The sequence below is a fragment of the Eurytemora carolleeae genome, unplaced genomic scaffold (genome assembly GCF_000591075.1).
Source record: "Eurytemora carolleeae unplaced genomic scaffold, Eaff_2.0 scaffold298, whole genome shotgun sequence".
Lineage (NCBI taxonomy): Eukaryota > Metazoa > Arthropoda > Copepoda > Calanoida > Temoridae > Eurytemora > Eurytemora carolleeae.
Genome location: NW_019397132.1, coordinates 293496 through 314449, shown reverse-complemented (window position 1 = coordinate 314449; position 20954 = coordinate 293496). Strand labels below are relative to the sequence as shown.

General features: G+C 31.2%; 2 protein-coding genes across 2 annotated transcripts in view; both read left to right on the top strand.

The window, feature by feature from the left end:
• Positions 1–286: 286 nt before the first annotated feature.
• LOC111712222 (putative uncharacterized protein DDB_G0286901) lies at positions 287–6444 on the top strand. The gene is made up of 8 exons (XM_023486780.1): positions 287–347; positions 1967–2063; positions 2241–2358; positions 2924–2970; positions 3764–4301; positions 4819–4874; positions 4972–5019; positions 5375–6444. Exons 1-8 carry the CDS (start codon positions 293–295, stop codon positions 5454–5456), a joined length of 1041 nt encoding a protein of 346 aa, XP_023342548.1. The 5' UTR covers positions 287–292; the 3' UTR covers positions 5457–6444.
• A 5238-nt stretch (positions 6445–11682) lies between these two features.
• LOC111712229 (tetraspanin-18) overlaps positions 11683–20954 on the top strand; it is a 15186-nt gene continuing 5914 nt past the window's right edge. The window contains exons 1-5 of the mRNA XM_023486792.1: positions 11683–12061; positions 14584–14626; positions 16522–16632; positions 18606–18671; positions 20589–20696. Of these exons, the coding sequence (XP_023342560.1) occupies positions 11967–12061; positions 14584–14626; positions 16522–16632; positions 18606–18671; positions 20589–20696 (423 nt within the window). The 5' untranslated portion in view covers positions 11683–11966. The remainder of the gene's footprint in view (positions 12062–14583; positions 14627–16521; positions 16633–18605; positions 18672–20588; positions 20697–20954) is intronic.

The following is a 20954-nucleotide window of genomic DNA, read 5'->3' as shown; positions in this document are numbered from 1 at the left end:
TACAATGTGATATAGAAGTATCTTATGAATGACTATTTTTTATCTTATAGTATTTCTTTTATAATAGTGTCAAACAACCGAAGGTCAAATGCCATTATATATTATACATTAAATATACAATATATATATTATTTTATTATAAAGTATACATTAAATATAAAATATGTATATAATTATATTATATATTATACATTAAATATAAACATAATAAAACGTTTCATGGCACAAAAGTGAAAAAATACGAAAAAATCAAATAAAGGCGAATAAGATAAAATATTACAGTTGTACAAAAATGCGGATATATTTTTTCCTGTGCAGTTTTTTTCTTCCTGTTCAAAATTTACAAGGTAACACAACACCATTTTACTTTTTTATCTATATTATTTAACTTAATTTCATAATCAACATTTTAAACGTTAGAACATTAAAAAAACTGCAGCTTTTTATTAAAATCTAAGTTTTCAAAAGTACATACATTCTAAATTTAAGAACTTTCTTTCTAATTTTGGACATTTGCTCCATACTAGATAGGAGAACTTTTTACCTAACGTATTTAGGGCATTGTTGGAATCCTTCTATATTTATATTTGAATTCAAGATTTCTCAAAATGTCGTATTTTAAGACACAGAAAAATCAGTATTACACTTAAAGGAATTGAGTCTTTGGAACAAAATCAAATATCTTTAGAACCCGATGTTGTAAACCTTTGATATTTTAAACTCAGATTATTTGATTTAAAGAATTCATATTTTGAAATATCTAAGGTGTGCAAGATTAGGTTCTATAGATATAGTGATTAGAAAATCAGAGTTTGTGGCAAACTTTTCTTCTCAAGTTATGATTTTAAACAGTCCAACAAACATGAAACCGAGAAATTGTGCAGTAAAAACACAGACCCATTTTACTTTATAAGTTGATTTTCAAATTACCGTTAAAACTACTTGCCTTATATTCCAACATGAATATGTTCAGGGTGACCCCAAAAATACAGGGATTAGGATTTTTTAGCCCCTTAAATAGTTTTTAATTTTGGAAGAGGTCGTCAAAGTAAGATTAAGTCGTCCGATCTTTCCATTTGTTGTAAAACTATGTCGAATTTTCGAAAAAATCTCTGTTAACTTTAGCTGGCAAATATTGCTGAAGATACATGAAAAATCATTTACATCTATCTGAACTCCCTTAGCTTTCTGAAATCTAAGGTATAAATGCACTATGCAGCCCTATACCCAGAACTATATGAAAAGAAACCTAAAAAGATAGGTTGCAGAAATGCTGGCCCATGTTGGAACAGCTCTGATGGATCTTGGAAATAGGCGATTTTTTCCATGGCATCAAATTGGGGCCGCTTTCAGAAATAGTTTGAAATAATAAACATGATAGTAACTTAAATAAGTATTCATTATTACGATTTTTAAGCATTTTAAGATTTTTAAGTTGTTTTCTCTATGCAATATGTAACACAGTTTTGCGCCAAACATAAACATCAAACATAAACATCAAACATAAACATCAAACATAAACATCAAACATAAACATCAAACATAAACATCAAACATAAACATCAAACATAAACATCAAACATAAACATCAAACATAAACATCAAACATAAACATCAAACATAAACATCAAACATAAACATCAAACATAAACATCAAACATAAACATCAAACATAAACATCAAACAAAAGAATGCTTTTTTTGTCGTCTTCCCTTTTCAACAGTTTAAAGGGTTTCAATTTTAAAAACAACTAGCTGAAGGGCCCGGCGTTAATCGTAGAAAAAAAATTAGAAAAAAAACTTCAAATTTTTAAATAATTTCGTTTTTACTTAGCTTAAAACAACCCATGAGTGTCCACAAAAAATGTCAGCCCAATCGGTCCAGCCGTTTGGCCGACTATCGGTGACATATATACGAATGTTTTGTTTTATTATATAGATAGATGATATCCTAATTCTTATTTCAGAGGAATCTAGTTTTAGACACACTACCTGGGACTTACCAGCAAAAGTAAGAGTGGGTGGAGGAGGAGTGAGAGATGGAAAAGATAATTTTCAAGTCAGGTATACGTAATATTTTTTATCTTTTCAATTTTAATACTCATTAAAGTATTGTTCGCATTTTCATCTGAAATTGGAAACATCCTGGAAAATATTCTGAAAATAATACATTCTAGAAAATATATTGAAAGAAATGTATTATTAATCATTCATTAATATCTGTCTTTAATTATTTCTCAGACAGTTTAAGCCTCCGAATACAAGGCTTCTACCTCCTCCCTCCAACACGATATTACCAGCCTCCAATCCTATTTTTCATCCTCCGAGATTCAGACCTTCTCTGAGAGGACAAACTAAGGTTTTTTAGAATATTTAGAATTTGTTCATTAATATACAGTAGTCGGCATTTTACCAAAACAACGAAGACGACTTTTATATTTAAGTTTCCCAATGAGTAAAGAGAAGCTGTTGATTAACATGCTTCGGGTTGTTTCCCATGTTTATGTGTTAATTGCTGTTTGAAAAAAAAATGCGAAAATCGTCTTTATTGTTTTGAATTAGCTGACGAATTACAGGCCAAAAATGTTTATGGACAAAAAGTCAATCAAAAAAAAACATTTAAAAGTCAACAGCAAAAAAAAATTGTATAATTTTGCTTTTCTTTTTAAATTAACCTATAAGTAATTATTCAACCTAGAATCTAAAAGACAACCGACTTGGAAAATAAAATTTTCTGGATATTTCGAATCATGTGGCCGAATTTAAAGAATTTCAGCGGCGGTTTAAATATTGTTGGTTCCACTTTAAATTGTATCAAAAGTTTCAAGATTTAAGCTGGCGCTGAATACCGGATTTTGGCGGATTTAAACCGTGGCTCAAATTCTTTAAATTCCATCTCTGATTTCTTTAAATGTCATTTTTAGAAGGAGCTAAAAAACACGCGAACTTTTCGGCAGACCTCAGCAGTTAGGAAAATATTGAATATAGAAAATTAAATTAACAAAAAAGGATAATGTGTTAATTATCTAAACATCCCCCCCCCCCCTGTTTTGGATTTATCTTTGTTTTTGTTTTGCTTTATAAAAGACAGAAAATGAAACTAGTTAAGTGTTTTTACAATGTGATATAGAAGTATCTTATGAATGACTATTTTTTATCTTATAGTATTTCTTTTATAATAGTGTCAAACAACCGAAGGTCAAATGCCATATGATCAAAGGACATAGGGTAAAAGCGACCTAAGGTCAAACGACAAACGGAGAGTTAAACGAAATAGGGTCAAAAAGTGCGCAAACGGGCAAAATTTCACTTAGTCTATGTTTGGTTAATTTCAAACTATTTCTAGCACTCGACCCAGATATTGTCTTTACCTAACCTAACCCTGAAATAATACATATTTTTAAGTTATGTTTTATGTTCATTTGAACTTATAGCCGCAGCGCTTGGCCCACTAACCTGTCCTAGCCGCAGTGCTCAGCCCAGAAATTGTCTTAACCTAACCTAACCCTGAATTAATACATAAATTTTTTTTTTCATTTTGACCCATTGTTATTTTACCCTTTGTCGCGTTTTTGACCGTTGGTCGTTTGACCCTATATCGGTGAACCAAATTTATAATAATACTTGAATAATGGCAAGTGATAAAATGTTACAACTTTATTCAGGAAATTATTTGTAGTTTTCAAGTGAAAGTATACTTTACTGGTTTTAACATTATTTTTATTTTATGTTTGTTCTATTTCAATATTTACCAATGAATGCAGATTAAACCCGCAGAATATAAGAAATCCACCAAACCGTCTTAATAATGGTTTATCTTTGTCTGGTCCTCAGAACAATATTCCCTCTGCTGTTAATAACAATGGAAATATTCCATCTGGTGTTCAGAACAATGGCATTCCGTCTGGTTTTCAGACCAATGATGTTCCGTCTGGTATCCCGGACAATAGCATTCCTTTTTCTGGTATCAATAACAATAACAATGGCAACATTTTGCCGGCTCTTCAGAACAATGGCAACATTCCGTCTGGTGGCCAGAACATTGGCAGCTCTATTTCTGGTGTTCAGAACAATGGTAACACTTTGTCTGGTGGCCAAAACAACGGTCTATCTCAATCTGGTATCCAGAACAGCATTATTGCTCCGTCTGGTGTCCAGAACAAAGACATCTCTCTGTCTGGTGTCCAAGATAATGGCAATATTCTGTCTTTTGTTCCGAACACCAATAGCATTCCTCCATTATCAAGTATTTCTGATAATCAAGTACAATCCTCCTCTGAGATACCAGAACCGATAGTAGTGGTAAGAGCACCAGATCAAAATTAAATTATTGAGAAGATTGAATCTAACCTAAAAATATTGATGTTCAAAGGAAGATAACGGTTTACAAAAATACGATACAATACAATACAATACGATACAATACAATAAATTACAATACAATACAATACAATACAATACAATGCAATACAATACAATACAATAAAATACAATACAATACAATACAATGCAATACAATACAATACAATACAATACAATACAATACAATACAATACAATACGATACAAACAATACAATACAATACAATGCAATACAATACAATACAATAAAATACAATACAATACAATACAATGCAATACAATACAATACAATACAATACAATACAATACAATACAATACAATACAATACAAACAATACAATACAATACAATACAATACAATACAATACAATACAATACAATACAATACAATACAATACAATACAATACAATACGATACATTACAATACAATACAATACAATACAATAATGTTTACTAGGAGGTACCAGGAGCAACAATAGTACCATTTTCTCCCAATACGTTCACCAATCCAAGGATCGTATAAATTATTAAAATTCTGACAGAGAAAAATTATAAATTGTAAAATAACCTTTTTTTACATCTTAGAAAATTAATAATTTTATACTGATAGTGAGGAGTTTGTATTCGAGGATGGACCTGGTCAACCCTGTTTCTTAAGGAATAGAAACATTAAATTTATATTCTTTTTCATATTTTGTTATTTTTCAGAAAAATACAGAATTTTTACAAGTTAGAAATGGTAAACTATTTTTGTGGAAATATAAACTGTTTTTTTTTTTTACAAAAGTTGTCATATTTTGGTACATCCTGTATAATTTACACTGGAGATTGTGCTGTCCAAGACTGAACAGTTTTCTTTTTCCAAAATAATTTAAAAATCAGAATTATCAAAAACTTTGGTTATGCCGATTAAAAATTTAAAACATGACTTTTGGAGTGAGCTCACAGTCTTTTATTTTTAAGGCAAAAATTAAAAAACCAAAATTAAATGTTTAATGTTTCCATTTATTTAGAGAGAATTTGGTACAATGCCGCATTTTCTTGTGTAGGATGGTGCGACAGATGATTTCGACAGTGTCGACGTGCTACGCATAAAATTAAGCTATTTCGACATGCTATGCATAATTTTTTGAAGTGCTACCGGCTATGCATTATGTGCGACGGTGCCAAGGTATAAAGTTCGACCGTGTCGATGTGCTACGCCGATTGTTCGACAACACATATATTTCACAAAAACAGGATTGTTCAGTTGGTGTTCTGTCCTGATTTTGCCTTAAATGGTCTGTACAGGTTCAAAGTCGGCCCTGTACTTGAAATGACCCGAAGTTTCCAGTGACAGGGCCTTAGTGCTATTTATAATGTTTGACAGTGATTTGTAACGAAGCGTAATGAATAGATTTTTCAAACGATCTGTGACAGCGTACCTTGAATGTTTATGTACACTAAGTAAGTCGGTTGCAGGGTACAAAATCTTCGCCAGTTAATAGTGACACGTTACTACGCAAACGCATAAACTCTCAATGATGCCTGAAATCTTTAAAAGTTGGTATAATTTTCTTATTTGATGCAAAGCTCTATATAAAGATGATGCAGTAGGAAATTTATCCAACTTTTGTGTACAGCTGTATTTTACGTCATTGGTTATTTTGGTTGCTTGAGCGTTCAACAATCAACATTAAAACCTTAGTTATTTAACACAATAGTAAATGTTTTGTGCTAAAAGTGAACACAGATTGAAAATATTAAAATGTATTTCGATCATTATTATATCATTTGTTGGATAAAAGGATCTTTTGTTAAAATAAACCTGAATTTGTATGAAAAATAGCCAATAATCTTGAATGAAAATTTTCAAATGCTGTCAAATATGTTTTTTCAAGTGCTACGGAGTGACATTTTAGGCAGACTAAACGTAGATTTTATATAGAGAGTCATTGGTTTGATGTAACAGCGTATTGTTTTTATTCTTGTTGTATATATTATTGTCTACCATCATTGAAATTATTATTAATTTGCTTTATACTACATAAATAGAGTTTAATAGTAGTAACTATAGTAAATAGTGGATGAAATATAATATTCTTTTAAACTTTAAGAACACAAATATATACTTCTTTTTCAACTTTATATAATTAGTGTACTTAGATCTGCAAGATAAAAGAAGGTAGGAAATTTTGTAAAGTTAATAATTATTAATATTTGTCGCTAATTAAAATTCTGGGACTTTGAGTCTCTGTTGGCCTGAACCTATGAATCCTATAACTGTAAAAGTAAGGATTTTTTATGAAGAATTATTAGAATTCATATTTAATAGAGTTTTTTTTTTAATTTTTAATTAAGTTTTAGTGAATAAAGAGTTACTTTTAACTGAACAAAATATATTTATTTTACTAGGAAATGTAATTTGTCGTGCCATGTCACACAGTCATCCAATTCCAAGCCTTGAAAAAATAATTCGTCTGATTCATAGAAATATACCCAAAGAGAATAGAATATATATTAGAGTGGAATTTACTAGAAAAAAAGTGTAAAACGGCCATTTTGTTGTAATGTTTCCATACTGCAGGTGTACTTTGGGCCCTGGAACATCATTTTATAGAAATCTAAAATTAATATTAAAAGAAACCCAAATTATGAAATAGGCTGGTTTCATAATTGACCAATGATCATTTCACATAGACTCTATGCCTTTCACTTTAGAAACGATGAATTTCTGTTATAACTATAAATCAAATGATGTTTTTAATTCACCTAATTCATTTTATAAAGTTTAAAAAATTCGAAATTGAAATGGATAGTCTAGGAAACATATTGTGTTAATGTACTCTACTGCATATAATTTGTGTACATTTACATGATTTGTACACTTTGAACTCCCTTTCAGGCTGAAAGGGACTGCCAAAATTCATACCAAGGGATTTCTAAATTCCACTCTAATATATATTCTATTCTCTTTGAATATACCATATTTATAATACATTAAAGAGAGATATAAATTAAATATTTTATCACCCAACCAACATATTTTTTATATTTAAAGGGACAGACCGCGGCTATTAAACTGAGTATGCAGTGTAGTGGACGAATTCTTTAGGATTCATTTGAGACATATACAACTTTTTAAGAACTTGTAAATCCTGAGTTTGAGCGCAAAGTCGACGTTCAAAATTGTACTTTTGGATGGATACGTTTTCAGAGTTTTTTCTTTAAATCATTAAATAACGACGACAAAAAATGTAAAAAAAGTTCTACAGATCACTAATTAGGTGTTTAGGAAAAAGTTGAGAAAATAAAAATTTATCTTATCATTAAAAATAAGTAATCTTGTTATAAATTATTATCTATTTTCTCATTATTGTGGTTTCTCATTATTCACAAAGATTTTCTGAAGATTTTCTGGAATTATTATTGAAAAGACGACATTTACATCATTCTCAAAGAAGGCGGCTGGTCCGCCCTCAAAAAGTTTTTAATAAAAATCCCATTTTGTTTGTTTTAATTGTAGATTTTTAAAATTTGTTTTTTGAATTTCCTTATGATCTTATTCCTTTTAAACAATTTTTGATTGTAGTTTATATTTTTTTAAAATTTTTATTACATTATTTCTATTTAGTGGTTTTACAATTTTCGTACAAATAAACCAATGTAAAGAAGGATAATATTGTTAATTAAAATCATTAATTTCTTATCACCAAACTCTAGGATGGCTATTTTAGGTATATTTTAACTGAGAATTTAAATTATATAAAATGAATTATCCTGGAAAGTGGTTTAATTGTGATAGCTGGTTAGGGCTTTTGTTGCTGGTATCAAGGAGCTGAAGTTCTTGATCGACCAGAGATGGAATTTAAAGAATTTAAGCAGCGGTTTAAATCCGCCAAAACCCGGTTTAAATTAAGCGCCGGCTTAAATCTTGAAACATTTGATACAATTTTAAGTGGAACCAACCATATTTAAACCGCCGCTCAAATTCTTTAAATTCGGCCACAGGGTTGTAAATCCTAAGCCTAACCAAACCCTCCAGAAGAAATTCTGTGGCAGCATGGTCTTCGGATAGTATAATGCATAAACAAACAAAGAATTTGAAGAAATTTGCGAATAAATTAAATAAAAAGAAAATCAGAAATGCAACATAATGATGAAAACGAAATAATTGATTCTACCATTGATTTATTGACAAAGTTTTGAGAAATATGTTCCTAAACATCTAATAATTTTTACTTTATTTTTCGTCGTCGTTATTTAATAAGTAAAAGAAAAAAAACACTCTCAAAACGTATCCACCCAAAAGTACGATTTTGAACGTCGACTTTGCGCTCAAACTCAGGATTTACAGATCTCTAAAAGTTTTATATGTCTCAAATGAATCCTAAAGAATTTGTCCACAACACTGCATACTAAGTTCAACTACCATACATAGCCGGTCTGTCCCTTTAAAATATCACTAATGGTATAGTATGTAAAAACCGGATTATATATTCTCAAGTTTTGATAAGAAAAATGCAGCCGTTCTATCTTTTCTTATGAAAAAACTTAAAGAAATATTTATAAATGAAGCCATATTAATACAAACATAAGCTTCTAAATCACTTTAAGCACCGAGTATTTAATATTTAAGATTCTTAAAAACTAAATATGTAAAACTAAATCAATTGGACTGCAGATAAAGTTTTTAAGTTACTTTTCTTTAAAAATGCAGTAAACTATTCACAGCGATAGAAAAACCAGTATTACTGATGGAGAAATAGGAGTTTTTTTTAGGTGAATTTAGAGTTTTCCATTTCTACAATTCATTACCCTTTAATCTTCTTTAACGTTTTGTTTTAAAAAATTGGAAAATTTTTTTCGGATTTAGCTTTAAACTTTCAATGTACAGTGAACTTTTACATCACAGAGTTTCAGTCTTTTGACCTAAACCCAACCTTCTTATTTCTGAAACTTAGTATTGTTGATGTTCCTATTTCTAGGATTATATTATGCTATATCTAAAACAGATTTTAATTAAGGGCTTCAATTTTTTTTAGAAAAGGATAAACGTATATCCCCAGTTTTGTCCATTTTCTCTACCTAAAGTTTCCTTCTCAGGANACATTCTACATTATGCAGTTTCTACACTCTACACTCTACATTCTACATTCTACATTATGCAGTTTCTACACTCTACACTCTACATTCTACATTCTACATTATGCAGTTTCTACACTCTACACTCTACATTCTACATTCTACATTATGCAGTTTCTACACTCTACACTCTACATTCTACATTCTACATTATGCAGTTTCTACACTCTACACTCTACATTCTACATTCTACATTATGCAGTTTCTACACTCTACATTCTACACTCTACATTAAACAGTTTCTACAATCTACCCTATACACTCTACATTCTACACTATACAGTTTCTACACTCTACACTTTACACTCAACACTCTACAATTTACACTCAACAATCAACAGTCTAAACTCCATACTGAACATTCTATAATATACACTCTCTTCACTCTACATTCTACATTCTACCCTCTACACTATCTTTACTCTACATTCTGTACGCTACGCTCTACACACTATAAATTCTACACGCTGCACTCAACAGTCTACACTCTACACTCCACACTTTATTCACTCTAATCTAGCATTCCCCTGTTTGTGTGGAGGGTCAATTGAAATTACTCTTAATGTCCCTTAAAAATATTCCTTTTGAATAAAAAAATCAATGTTGATCGTTGATGGAGAGTTTTCAATATCTTGCACTTATTTTTATCATAAAATAATATATAATTCTTTAAGACGGATCTTGTATTAACTGGAAAAGAGTAAGGTCAATTCTTTTGGCAAACAGTCAATATTTATGGCATACAATTTGTTGAAACGACATGATCCAAAGCCCAAGTTTATTGAATATTATTGATAAAATGTCTGGAGATGTATATTGTATAATGTGTTTAGTGTGCAGTGTGTATAGATATTTAACGACCTGAACATATGAATCCAATGCTTTGTTATCTTTTCATCATTGCTCTCGCCCATTCACACACATTCACTCAATTATAGATACTAGCTTTTCATTCATTCACAAACATATACTCAATTACAGATACTAGCTTTTCATTCATTCACAAACATTCACTCAATAATAGATACTAGCTTTTCATTCATTCACACTCATATACTCAATTATAGATACTAGCTTTTCATGCATTCATACACAGTCACTCAAATATAGATACTAGCTTTTCATTCATTCATACACATTCACTCAGTTATAGATGCTATCTTTTCATTAATTCATTCTCTTGAACTTTTCATAGAGGGATAGAGGGATATGAAAGCAGGGTGAGAGGGATATAAAGAATGTGGAAGAGAGGGAAATAAAGAATGTGGGAGAGAGTGATATAGTGTATACGGAGTGTATAAGTTTCCCTGTGTATAGTGTATACGGAGTGTATAAGTTTCTCTGTGCTGTATTGTGTATACAGGGTGTATAAGTTTCCCTGTGCTGTATAGTGTATACGGAGTGTATAAGTTTCCCTGTGCTGTATATTGTATACGGAGTGTATAAGTTTCCCTGTGCTGAATAGTGTATACGGAGTATATAAGTTTCCCTGTGCTGTATAGTGTATACGGAGTGTATAAGTTCCCTGTGCTGTATAGTGTATACGGATTGTATAAGTTTCCCTGTGCTGTATAGTGTATACAGGGTGTATAAGTTTCCCTGTGCTGTATGTGTATACGGATTGTATAAGTTTCCCTGTGTTGTATAGTGTATACGGAGTGTATAAGTTTCCCTGTGCTGTATAGTGTATACGGAGTGTATAAGTTTCCCTGTGCTGTATAGTGTATACAGAGTGTATAAGTTTCCCTGTGCTGTATAGTGTATACAGAGTGTATAAGTTTCCCTGTGCTGTATAGTGTATACAGAGTGTATAAGTTTCCCTGTGTTGTATAGTGTATACGGAGTGTATAAGTTTCCCTGTGCTGTATAGTGTATACGGAGTGTATAAGTTTCCCTGTACTGTATAGTGTATACAGAGTGTATAAGTTTCCCTGTGCTGTATAGTGTATACAGAGTGTATAATTAAGTTTCCCTGTGCTGTATAGTGTATACGGAGTGTATAAGTTTCCCTGTGCTGTATATTGTATACGGAGTGTATAAGTTTCCCTGTGCTGTATAGTGTATACGGAGTGTATAAGTTTCCCTGTGCTGTATAGTGTATACGGAGTGTATAAGTTTCTCTGTGCTGTATAGTGTATACGGAGTGTATAAGTTTCCCCGTGCTGTATAGTGTATACGGAGTGTGTAAGACTGTGAGAAGAGAAGACTTGAGTTAAGATCCGTCCGTTGATCAGAAAGCATTGCATTGGTCTGCTCTACACTCCTTCTACCCATTCACACTTTACTCAAGAACTTAATGTTAAAGAACAGTGAACAACCCTTCTACATGACAGTTTTACTATTAATTATATGACTGATATATCTATTTACTATTTGAACTGTCAACCGGAAAAATGAACAAGTTACTAATTAAATCGGAAGTTATTAACTTGAATTAGGAAGCATTGTGAAGAAAAACAGACAGTTTAGAGGCTCGTCAAAATGGGCGTAAAATGGTGTTTTTCGTGTTTAAAATATCTAATATTTACAGTGAACTTTATGGTATTTCTTCTTGGACTTACAATCTTCTGTTTAAGGTAGGATATCTTATTTGAAAGAAGTAGGAAATAAAAAAGAATTGTAGAATGAAGAGAGGGGGAATTGATATTAAAATGAGAAAATATTTCTCACGATGTAAATTGAAAGGTTAACAAAATAAAGGTACTTACTTTAATCAAGATATAAGGAAAAGGTTTGTTTCTACGGAAATTACTACGTAACCCCTAAAGTTTTTATTTACGCTAGATTATGATAAATCTATTTTATTGCATTTTGTATATTCAAAACTTTTTTGTTCTTCTGAATAGCTCTTCAATAAGATAAGAAAGACAAAAGTGGAAGCAGGAGTAGAAAAAAACTAAAAAGATGTGTAAACGTAGGAAAAGAAAGAAGGGAAAAGTTAAAATTTTAGAATTTTTGAATTAAACAAGAATAGGAGAAGAATGGAAATGTAAAAAGAAGAAAGATAGACAGACAAAGTGGAAAAAGAAAAGTAGGAATGGTGAATATTTAAATTCTTCCCTATAATTTTCTACACAAAGGGTTGAACCCTGGATAAAGTAAAGGCTTTACCAAATTATTATGCAAATATATTCAAAACAATACATTTATAAAATGTTGTCGGTTTTTTAGTTTCAAATCATTACATAGTTTCTAGATTTTACTGGATTAACATCTTCATTTAGTACATAATAAACCCATAATAAACCCATTAACAGCTTTATCTGATTTCAACTTGTTTAGCTTGAAACTTCAATACAGATATATTGATAGCGCTGGGCAGTGGGACTAGGAAACTAGGAAACTAGGAAACTAGGAAACCAGGAAACTATTAAACTATGAGACTATGAAACTATGAAACTATGAAACTATGAAACTATGAAACTAGGAACTAGGAAACTAGGAAACTAGAAAACTAGAAAACTAGAAAACTAGAAAACTAGAAAACTAGGAAACTAGGAAACTAGGAAACTAGGAAACTAGGAAACTAGGAAACTAGGAAACTAAGAAACTAGGAAACCAGGAAACTAGGAAACTACGGTGGTAGTCGATTATATCAATACAATGAAGACGACTTTTGATTTCAATTTTGATTTATATCAAGCTTATAAACAGCATGAATACACAAAAATATGGAAACAAAGAGAATATTCAATTAAAAAATCTTTTTTTCAGTTTAATGTTAACTTGTAATTCGAAATAAAATCTTTAATACAAATGTCGTCTTCATTATATTGCTATTATCGCCTTCCATTGTAGGAAACTAGGAAACTGTACGTTTTAACTTTTTTCTGTCCGTTCCTTAACGGTTAGTTGAATTTCGGTATGCGTAACGTTTAATCCTCAACAAGTAACTAATTATTTTAACGAATAACTTAAAGTTTTTCCTGCTCGTTAACGGAATTTTCTGGTAATTTTTACTAATACCCATTCGTTAACTAAACTTTGTTATGAAAGTGACTTCTTTACTTTTAAGAAATCCAGTTTTTAGTTTAAGGATGGTTGGGATTTACAAATAACGCAAGTGTTTGGTAGTTATTTTATTAGTGGTTTCTTTCGTTCGAAACGGAATTCACCCTTAACTTATATAATTTCTTTTTTTTGTCGGAATTGTCCTATGATTTCAAAAGAATTCTTTTCGTTATCGGAATTTTCCGATAATTTTTAAAAATTTCCTTTTGTTTATTGAATTTTATATTGCAAAATGGAAACACATTTGACTAACAGTTTCAAGTCTTTTTAACGGGATTATATTTGCAAACAAAGGAGTGTGTTTTCTTATGTTTTTCTCATGGTGTAAAGTGTGCAGTGTGCACTGTACAGTCATTGTAACCAATAAACAGCTAAATATGGAAGCATTAATCGAATATTCGGTTTTCTCGTTCATCATCCTTTAAAGTAAACTTGATACACCCCGTTTTCTTTTATAATCGAATATATGATAAAATACGTATACATTTTTTTTGTAAAAATGAAAGTCTACAAATTATTAACGACGTTCTCCTCAGTTTTAAACATAAAATATTCATGAATATTCATAAACAATATTTCAATCATTAATTTCTTTACGTTGTATATTTTAATTCTCTCCTGCAGTTTTATGTAAAACTAGGCCATTGAACAGAATACAGTACACCAGAGGGGTTAGATGGGGGTATGGTTGATGCATACATACTAGATAGAGCACATTTTTTATATTCTTACTCTCTTTATATTCACATTTATCTATTCTTGTATCTTTATCTGTGATATAGTGTTCTACAGTAACATTATTCAACCTGCACTTTAAATACATAATCATATATCTATCTATCTATCTATATCTATCTGTCTATCGATCTGTCTTGGTGTCTGTCTGTCTGTCTGTCTGTCTATCTATCTTCTATTAATCTGCCCCTTTTCTATTCATCTCCCTATTTATATATTCATCTATCTATCAACTATTTATCTATTTTCTATTAATCTATCTATCTATCTATAAAAAGTTAGCTTCAAAGTTTAAGAAAGAGTTTCTGTTTACACATTTTTAATCATTATTTTTATATGTCTTTATTTTCAGCACCTGGCTGGTGGCGTATGAACAAATATATAAATCAAATCAGGTTAGTTGACACAAACACAAAAACAATTCAGTTGCAGGAATTGTTAAGTTTCACTTATTTCAAAATACACATAAAAAATGACCCTGAGCTAAAAACTTTAGAATGGGATATCCTTAACCCTGATCGGTTAGTTAATCTGCAGATTAATAACAAGAGGAGATTAAGAACTGGAGATTAAGAAAAAGAGATCAAGCTTTGATTTCGATATTCACCATTCTAAAGTTTTCAGCTCTGGTTGGTTGATTAGTGTTTACTCGGGGAATTATAGTTTAATTCTCTGATGTTTTCAATACTTTTTCTTTTATCTAAAGCAATCATTTGCGCAAATTCGCTTCAATCTTCTTGCTAATTGTGCGAACTTGCGTTTAGTGTAATTTCTAGTTTAACGTATCAAAAAATCCGCAAAAATTCCTTAAATTAACTAAGCTTGAGTTTTCACCAAAAGCAAAACTTCAGTGATTTGACGCAGATCTTCTTACTCAAAATAAATTTTTGCGAAATCCCTTATTCAAAGAATCGTAAACATTCAATAAATTCACTTTAACGATAGGATTCCCAATGAAAGCAAATTTTCACAAATTTTCTTTCGGTTTGCGCAAAACTGCTCCGGTTCCCCCAAATTGCATAACTGCAGCATTTTGCCCATCGTGGTATGTTAGCTTAAGCACACTATACACTTTACAACCAAGTTTAAACCATCATCTAGAGATCCAAGTAATTCCCTTTTTAAAAAATTGTCATTATGGTAAAAGTTCTCTTGAAGCCATGTCAATTTATGGATATTCCCATTGGAACATTATAACAACACTAAAACTGGTGTTTGCATTTAATCTTGCGACTAAAATTTTTTTTCCGGTTGTTCAATAATCTTATATAGAGTAAAGAACCCAGAGTTTCATGACAGAAGTATCAAACTAATAGAGCTAATAACAGTCGTATTAAGATAAAACTTATATTTGAAGATTGCATATTACGTTAAATAGGGAGACTAATATCTAAATAGGCTGTAGAGTAGCATGCAAGGACGAAATCAGCAAACATCCTTAATTATAAACAAACAAAATCAAAATCATGCAAACAAACAAGAATATAGCACCCAGACAAACAAGCAGGAATACAGCATACAGACAAACAGAAAGGAATATAGAATACAGACAAACAAACAGGAATATAGCATACAGACAAACATACAGGAATATAGCATACAGACAAACAGAAAGGAATATAGCATACAGACAAACAAACAGGAATAAAGCATACAGACAAACAAAATCACTATAGCTTACAGACAAATAAACATGAATATAGCACTCAAACAACAAAAAAACAGGAATGAATCATCCAAAAAATTGGTAAACAAATTTGTAAACAAATAAATTTGTAAACAAATAAATTTGTAAACAAATAAATTTGTAAACAAAAAAATTTGTAAACAAATAAATTTTTAAACAAATAAATTTTTAAACAAATAAATTTGTAAACAAATAATTTTTTAAACAAATAAATTTGCAAACAAGATGAGTGCAAAGCTTTCACCAATGTTAACACTAATCTTACTTAGGACAAAACAAACAAAATGTTTCCGGTTTCTAGAAATAAACAAACAAACTATTTCCGGTTTCTGTTTCCTGCAGAGAAAATAAGCAAACACGGCTACACTTACAGGCCTCTTAGTGAGTTTTAAGATGGTATGACAACACTTAAACTAATCTGAGATATTCAGAAATAAAATGAAGAATCATCTTTTAGTTTTACACATTTCTCTCAAACATTAACCTTCTTATCATCTAATTGAAAATACCAACATATTTTCTAAATATAAAAAATACAGATATAAACATTTATAATACCGATATTATTTATCTTTCTTTCTATCTATTTATCTTTCTATCTAGAGTGTATACCTGGTATACTGTATACTGCTGTCAGCTGGAACATTTCTGCTCATTCCTAGTTTCTTGGGCTGCTGTGGAGCAGTCAGGGAGTCTGCTTGTCTTCTTGGAACGGTAAGAAAGTCTCGGAGTCTGCTTTGCTCGTTGGAACGGTAGGAAAGTCTGGGAGTCTGCTTGTCTCGTTGGAACGGTAGGAAAGTCTGGGAGTCTGCTTGTCTCTTTGAAACGGTAAGAAAGGAAGGCAGTCTACTAGTCTTTTTGGAACGGTAAGAAAGAAAGGAAGTCTGCAAGTCTCGTTGGAAGGGTAAGAAAAGAAGGAAGTCTCTTTGCTTCCTTGGAACGGTTAGAAAGGATGAAAGACTGTTTGTCTTCTTGGAACGGTAAGAAAGGAAGGCAGTCTGCTTGTATTCTTGGAACGGTAAGAAAGTTAGAAAGTCTGCTTGTATTCTAGGAACAGTTAGAATGGAATAAAGTCTGCTTGTATTTTTGGAACAGTTAAAAAGGAAGAAAGACTGCCTGTCTTCTTAGAATGGCAAGAAAGTTAGAAAGTCTTCTTTTACTATTGGAACAGTTAGAAAGGAGGAAAGTCTGCTTGTATTCTTGGAACGTTTAGAAAGTCCATGAGAGTCTGCTTATCTCCATGGAAAAGTAAGAAAATCAGGAAGTTTGAAGGAACGGCAAGAAAGTTAGAAAATCTAAAGGAACGGTAAGAAAGTTGGAAAGTCTTATAAATTATCCAAACGAAAAATTTAATTTTCTGGGGTACAGGGTTGGGTGAACTGTGAAGGGGTGGAGAAAGGGGAACTGTAAATTATTGGAGTATTTATTAGAAATAGGGGGGGGCAGTAATAGCTTTTAAAATATGTATACCTTGATAATCTTGATAAAATTGATGACATCGGGATGATTAGATACAGAGATCCGATATCTATTGATCGATTGATGCAGAGAGAATTATAAAAAGATTCGATACTTCTTTAACACATGGTTCTGCTAGTTCCACAATAACCCCTAGGATATTCGGTCCAATAATTATTAGAAATACAACTGTAATGATTAGGAAAGCATTTATAAGATGATTAGGAATTCTGTTTATCATTCTCAGGAATCCGTTGTATTGATTACTGATTAGGAAAACATTTATAAAATTGTTAGGCTTTCTTTTACAATGATTAGGATACACCTGTAACGATTAGGAATGACGTCATGAAATGATTAGGAATTTATCATATACTAATTAGGAATAGAGTACTGATCCCAAATACATCTGTAATGATTAGGAATCCATTTAAACATGCTTACAAATTTGTTTTCATAATGATTCTGAATATAGTGCACAATAATAAGGAATGTTTTTATAAAAATATTGGGAATAGTTGCTTCAATTATTAGGAATACAGCTTTATACCGATAAAAATAGATCTGTAATGATTAGGAATACATTTATATCATGATCAGAAATGTAGATCAGAACAGAGCTTTTGTTTTGTAAATCTCGGGATCAAGTATTGATCTTCATTAATATCCAGACAGACACGCAGGGATCAAGTATTGATCTTCATTAATATCCAGACATACACGCAGGGATCAAGTATTGATCTTCATTAATATCCAGACATACACTGCAGGGATCAAGTATTGATCTTCATTAATATCCAGACATACACTGCAGGGATCAAGTATTGATCTTCATTAATATCCAGACATACACTGCAGGGATCAAGTATTGATCTTCATTAATATCCAGACATACACTGCAGGAATCAAGCATTGATCTTCATTAATATCCAGACATATACGCAGGGATCAAGTATTGATCTTCATTAATATCCAGAAATACACGGAGGGATTAAGTATTGATCTTCATTAATATCCAGACATAAACGCAGGGATCAAGTATTGATCTTCATTAATATCCAGACATACACGGAGGGATCAAGTATTGATCTTCATTAATATCCAGACATATACGCAGGGATCAAGATCAAGCGCTGCAAAGATTCCAGACATTTCAAACAAAAGTTTAGACTAAAGGACTAATTGAAACAGATAGGACGAAAATAATTTTTTTTAACATTTTTTTCTAGTTTTTCTTCCTTCTCCTTGTTCTCTTCCTTGGAGAGATTATACTCACCGTACTTCTTTACGTTCAGGTAATCTTAGATCATTTGGGAATATTATTATTGATCAGTAGAGTTGGGAATATTTGGGATCATTATTATTGATCAGTAGAGTTGGGAATATTTGGGATCATTATTATTGATCAGTAGAGTTGAGAATATTTGGAATCATTATTATTGATCAGTAGGGTTGGGAATATTTGGGATCATTATTATTGATCAGTAGGGTAGGGAGTAGTTTGGAATCATAATTATTCATTTGTAGGGTTGGGAGTAATTTGGAATCATTATAAGTCAGCACTCATGGTTAAGAGTACTTTGGGATCATTATTATTTATCAGTAGGGTTTGGAATATTTTGGATCATTATTCTTCATTAGAAGGGTTAAGAATAATTTTGGATCATTATTATGCATTAGTAGGGTTGGAAGTAATTTGTGATCATTATTATACATCACCAAGGTTGGGAGTACTTTGGAATCATTATTAATCATCAGTGGGATTGGAAGTAATTTGGAATCATTATGTTTCATCACTATGGTTATAAAATGATTTGGAATCATTATTATTCTGAGATTTAGAGGAATAATTTGTTAGTTAGGATGAGGTTTAGGTTTTAATTAGGTTAGGAAATGATTTGAGAAGGTTGACGATGATCATGTAGTTTGGTATTGATATCATTAATAGATTAATAAATAATTTTTTAAATAGGATCAGGTTCAGCCAAATCATCTATCTATATCTATATATTGATCTATCTGATTCATATATCTATAAACACTATAAGTTTGTGTTTACGCTTGCGGCAAAAATTTAAATTCCTCCAATCTACAGATCACGATGTTGCAGATATGATAGTTATTTTTAAATACTCATACTTTTTGGATAACCCTGTATTGCTGCGTTAAGTGTTAATCTCATTTGCATCTTCTGACTGAAGTTTGGTTTTTGCATAGTTTAGAGTCGATATTGAAATCAGATTGATGCATTTTTTATTTTCTAATCTTAGTTTATTATCAAGTTAGCTCTCCTATTATTAGCAGCAGATGTGTTTAAAGTGTAAACTGATATTAGACCATCAGGTCTTTTTTGGGCATCATCAAAGGTGTTAAGATTACATCTTTTTATAATCAGATATTTTTATATTCAGACTATTTAACAATGCCTATTTTTCCATAATCTTAATACGCAATTCAGAACCGAATAAATATATTTTAACAAAATGTTTTTAACTTTTTAACTGTTTTTAAAATTGGCAATATTTTTGTTGTTTTGAATATCCAAAATTAAATTTTTGTTAATTGTACATATAAGATTAATTTTCATTTTAAACTTTGTAGAGAGTGCGTGAGTGCGCATTTTTGCAAATATGAGAGCAGATGCGCCGCGCATACGATACATGTACCTTCACTTAACGTTAAATATTTAGAGGGGCGTAAACCCTTAAAAAGTCTGGCAGTAAATCCTTAAAGAATTCAGTGTTCAAGTGTATATCTTGGGTATAGAGTAATTACTCCTATTTCTATATTTACTATTCACATACACATGTTTAAACCAAGGTGTAAGAATTAATACATTCTAAGGGAATGTTCAAGCAAATCGGAGTGTGTGCTAAAAAAGTGCTAAAAAATCCAATGGGAATAATTCCTTTTAAGAATATCTAATTAGAAGAAAGATAAAGACACAGATAGAGATTACTGACAATCTTTGTCAGTCTTATTAAGCAAAGAGCCGGGATTGAAGGTATAACAGTGAATATGTATAATTACCTATAGCCAGCCAAACTGTAGACAGAAGGGACATAGATAGTTTAACTGTTAATCGGACGCAAGAGGCCATTTTCTGGAGAGTATTGGACGAATATAAAATACCACAGGCAACACCGGATACTCTGCTAGTAAATACAATTTTATTTCCAGATATTTCTGAATTAAACATTTCTTATGTTTAGGAACCCTTAATACGAGAAGCTGTGTCTTTCAACGTTGAGCAGACTATCAGTGAAAAATACGAGAATGGTAGCAATACAGCAGCAGCTTGGGACATAATACAGACACAGGTAGTAATATTACAGCAGCAGCTTGGGACATAATACAGACACAGGTAGTAATAATACAACAGCATCTTGGAACATAATACAGACACAGGTAGCAATACAGCAGCAGTTTTGTTTGAAGGAGAGATTAAGTATAGTCCATGCAAGGAAATGGGAGTCTATGTGTACTTTAAAGTATTTTATACTTATGCCTGATACCCAAGAAGCCAAATGTTTTGAATTTACAGTTAAAATTTTGCCCCCCCCCCTAGGAGCTCCTAG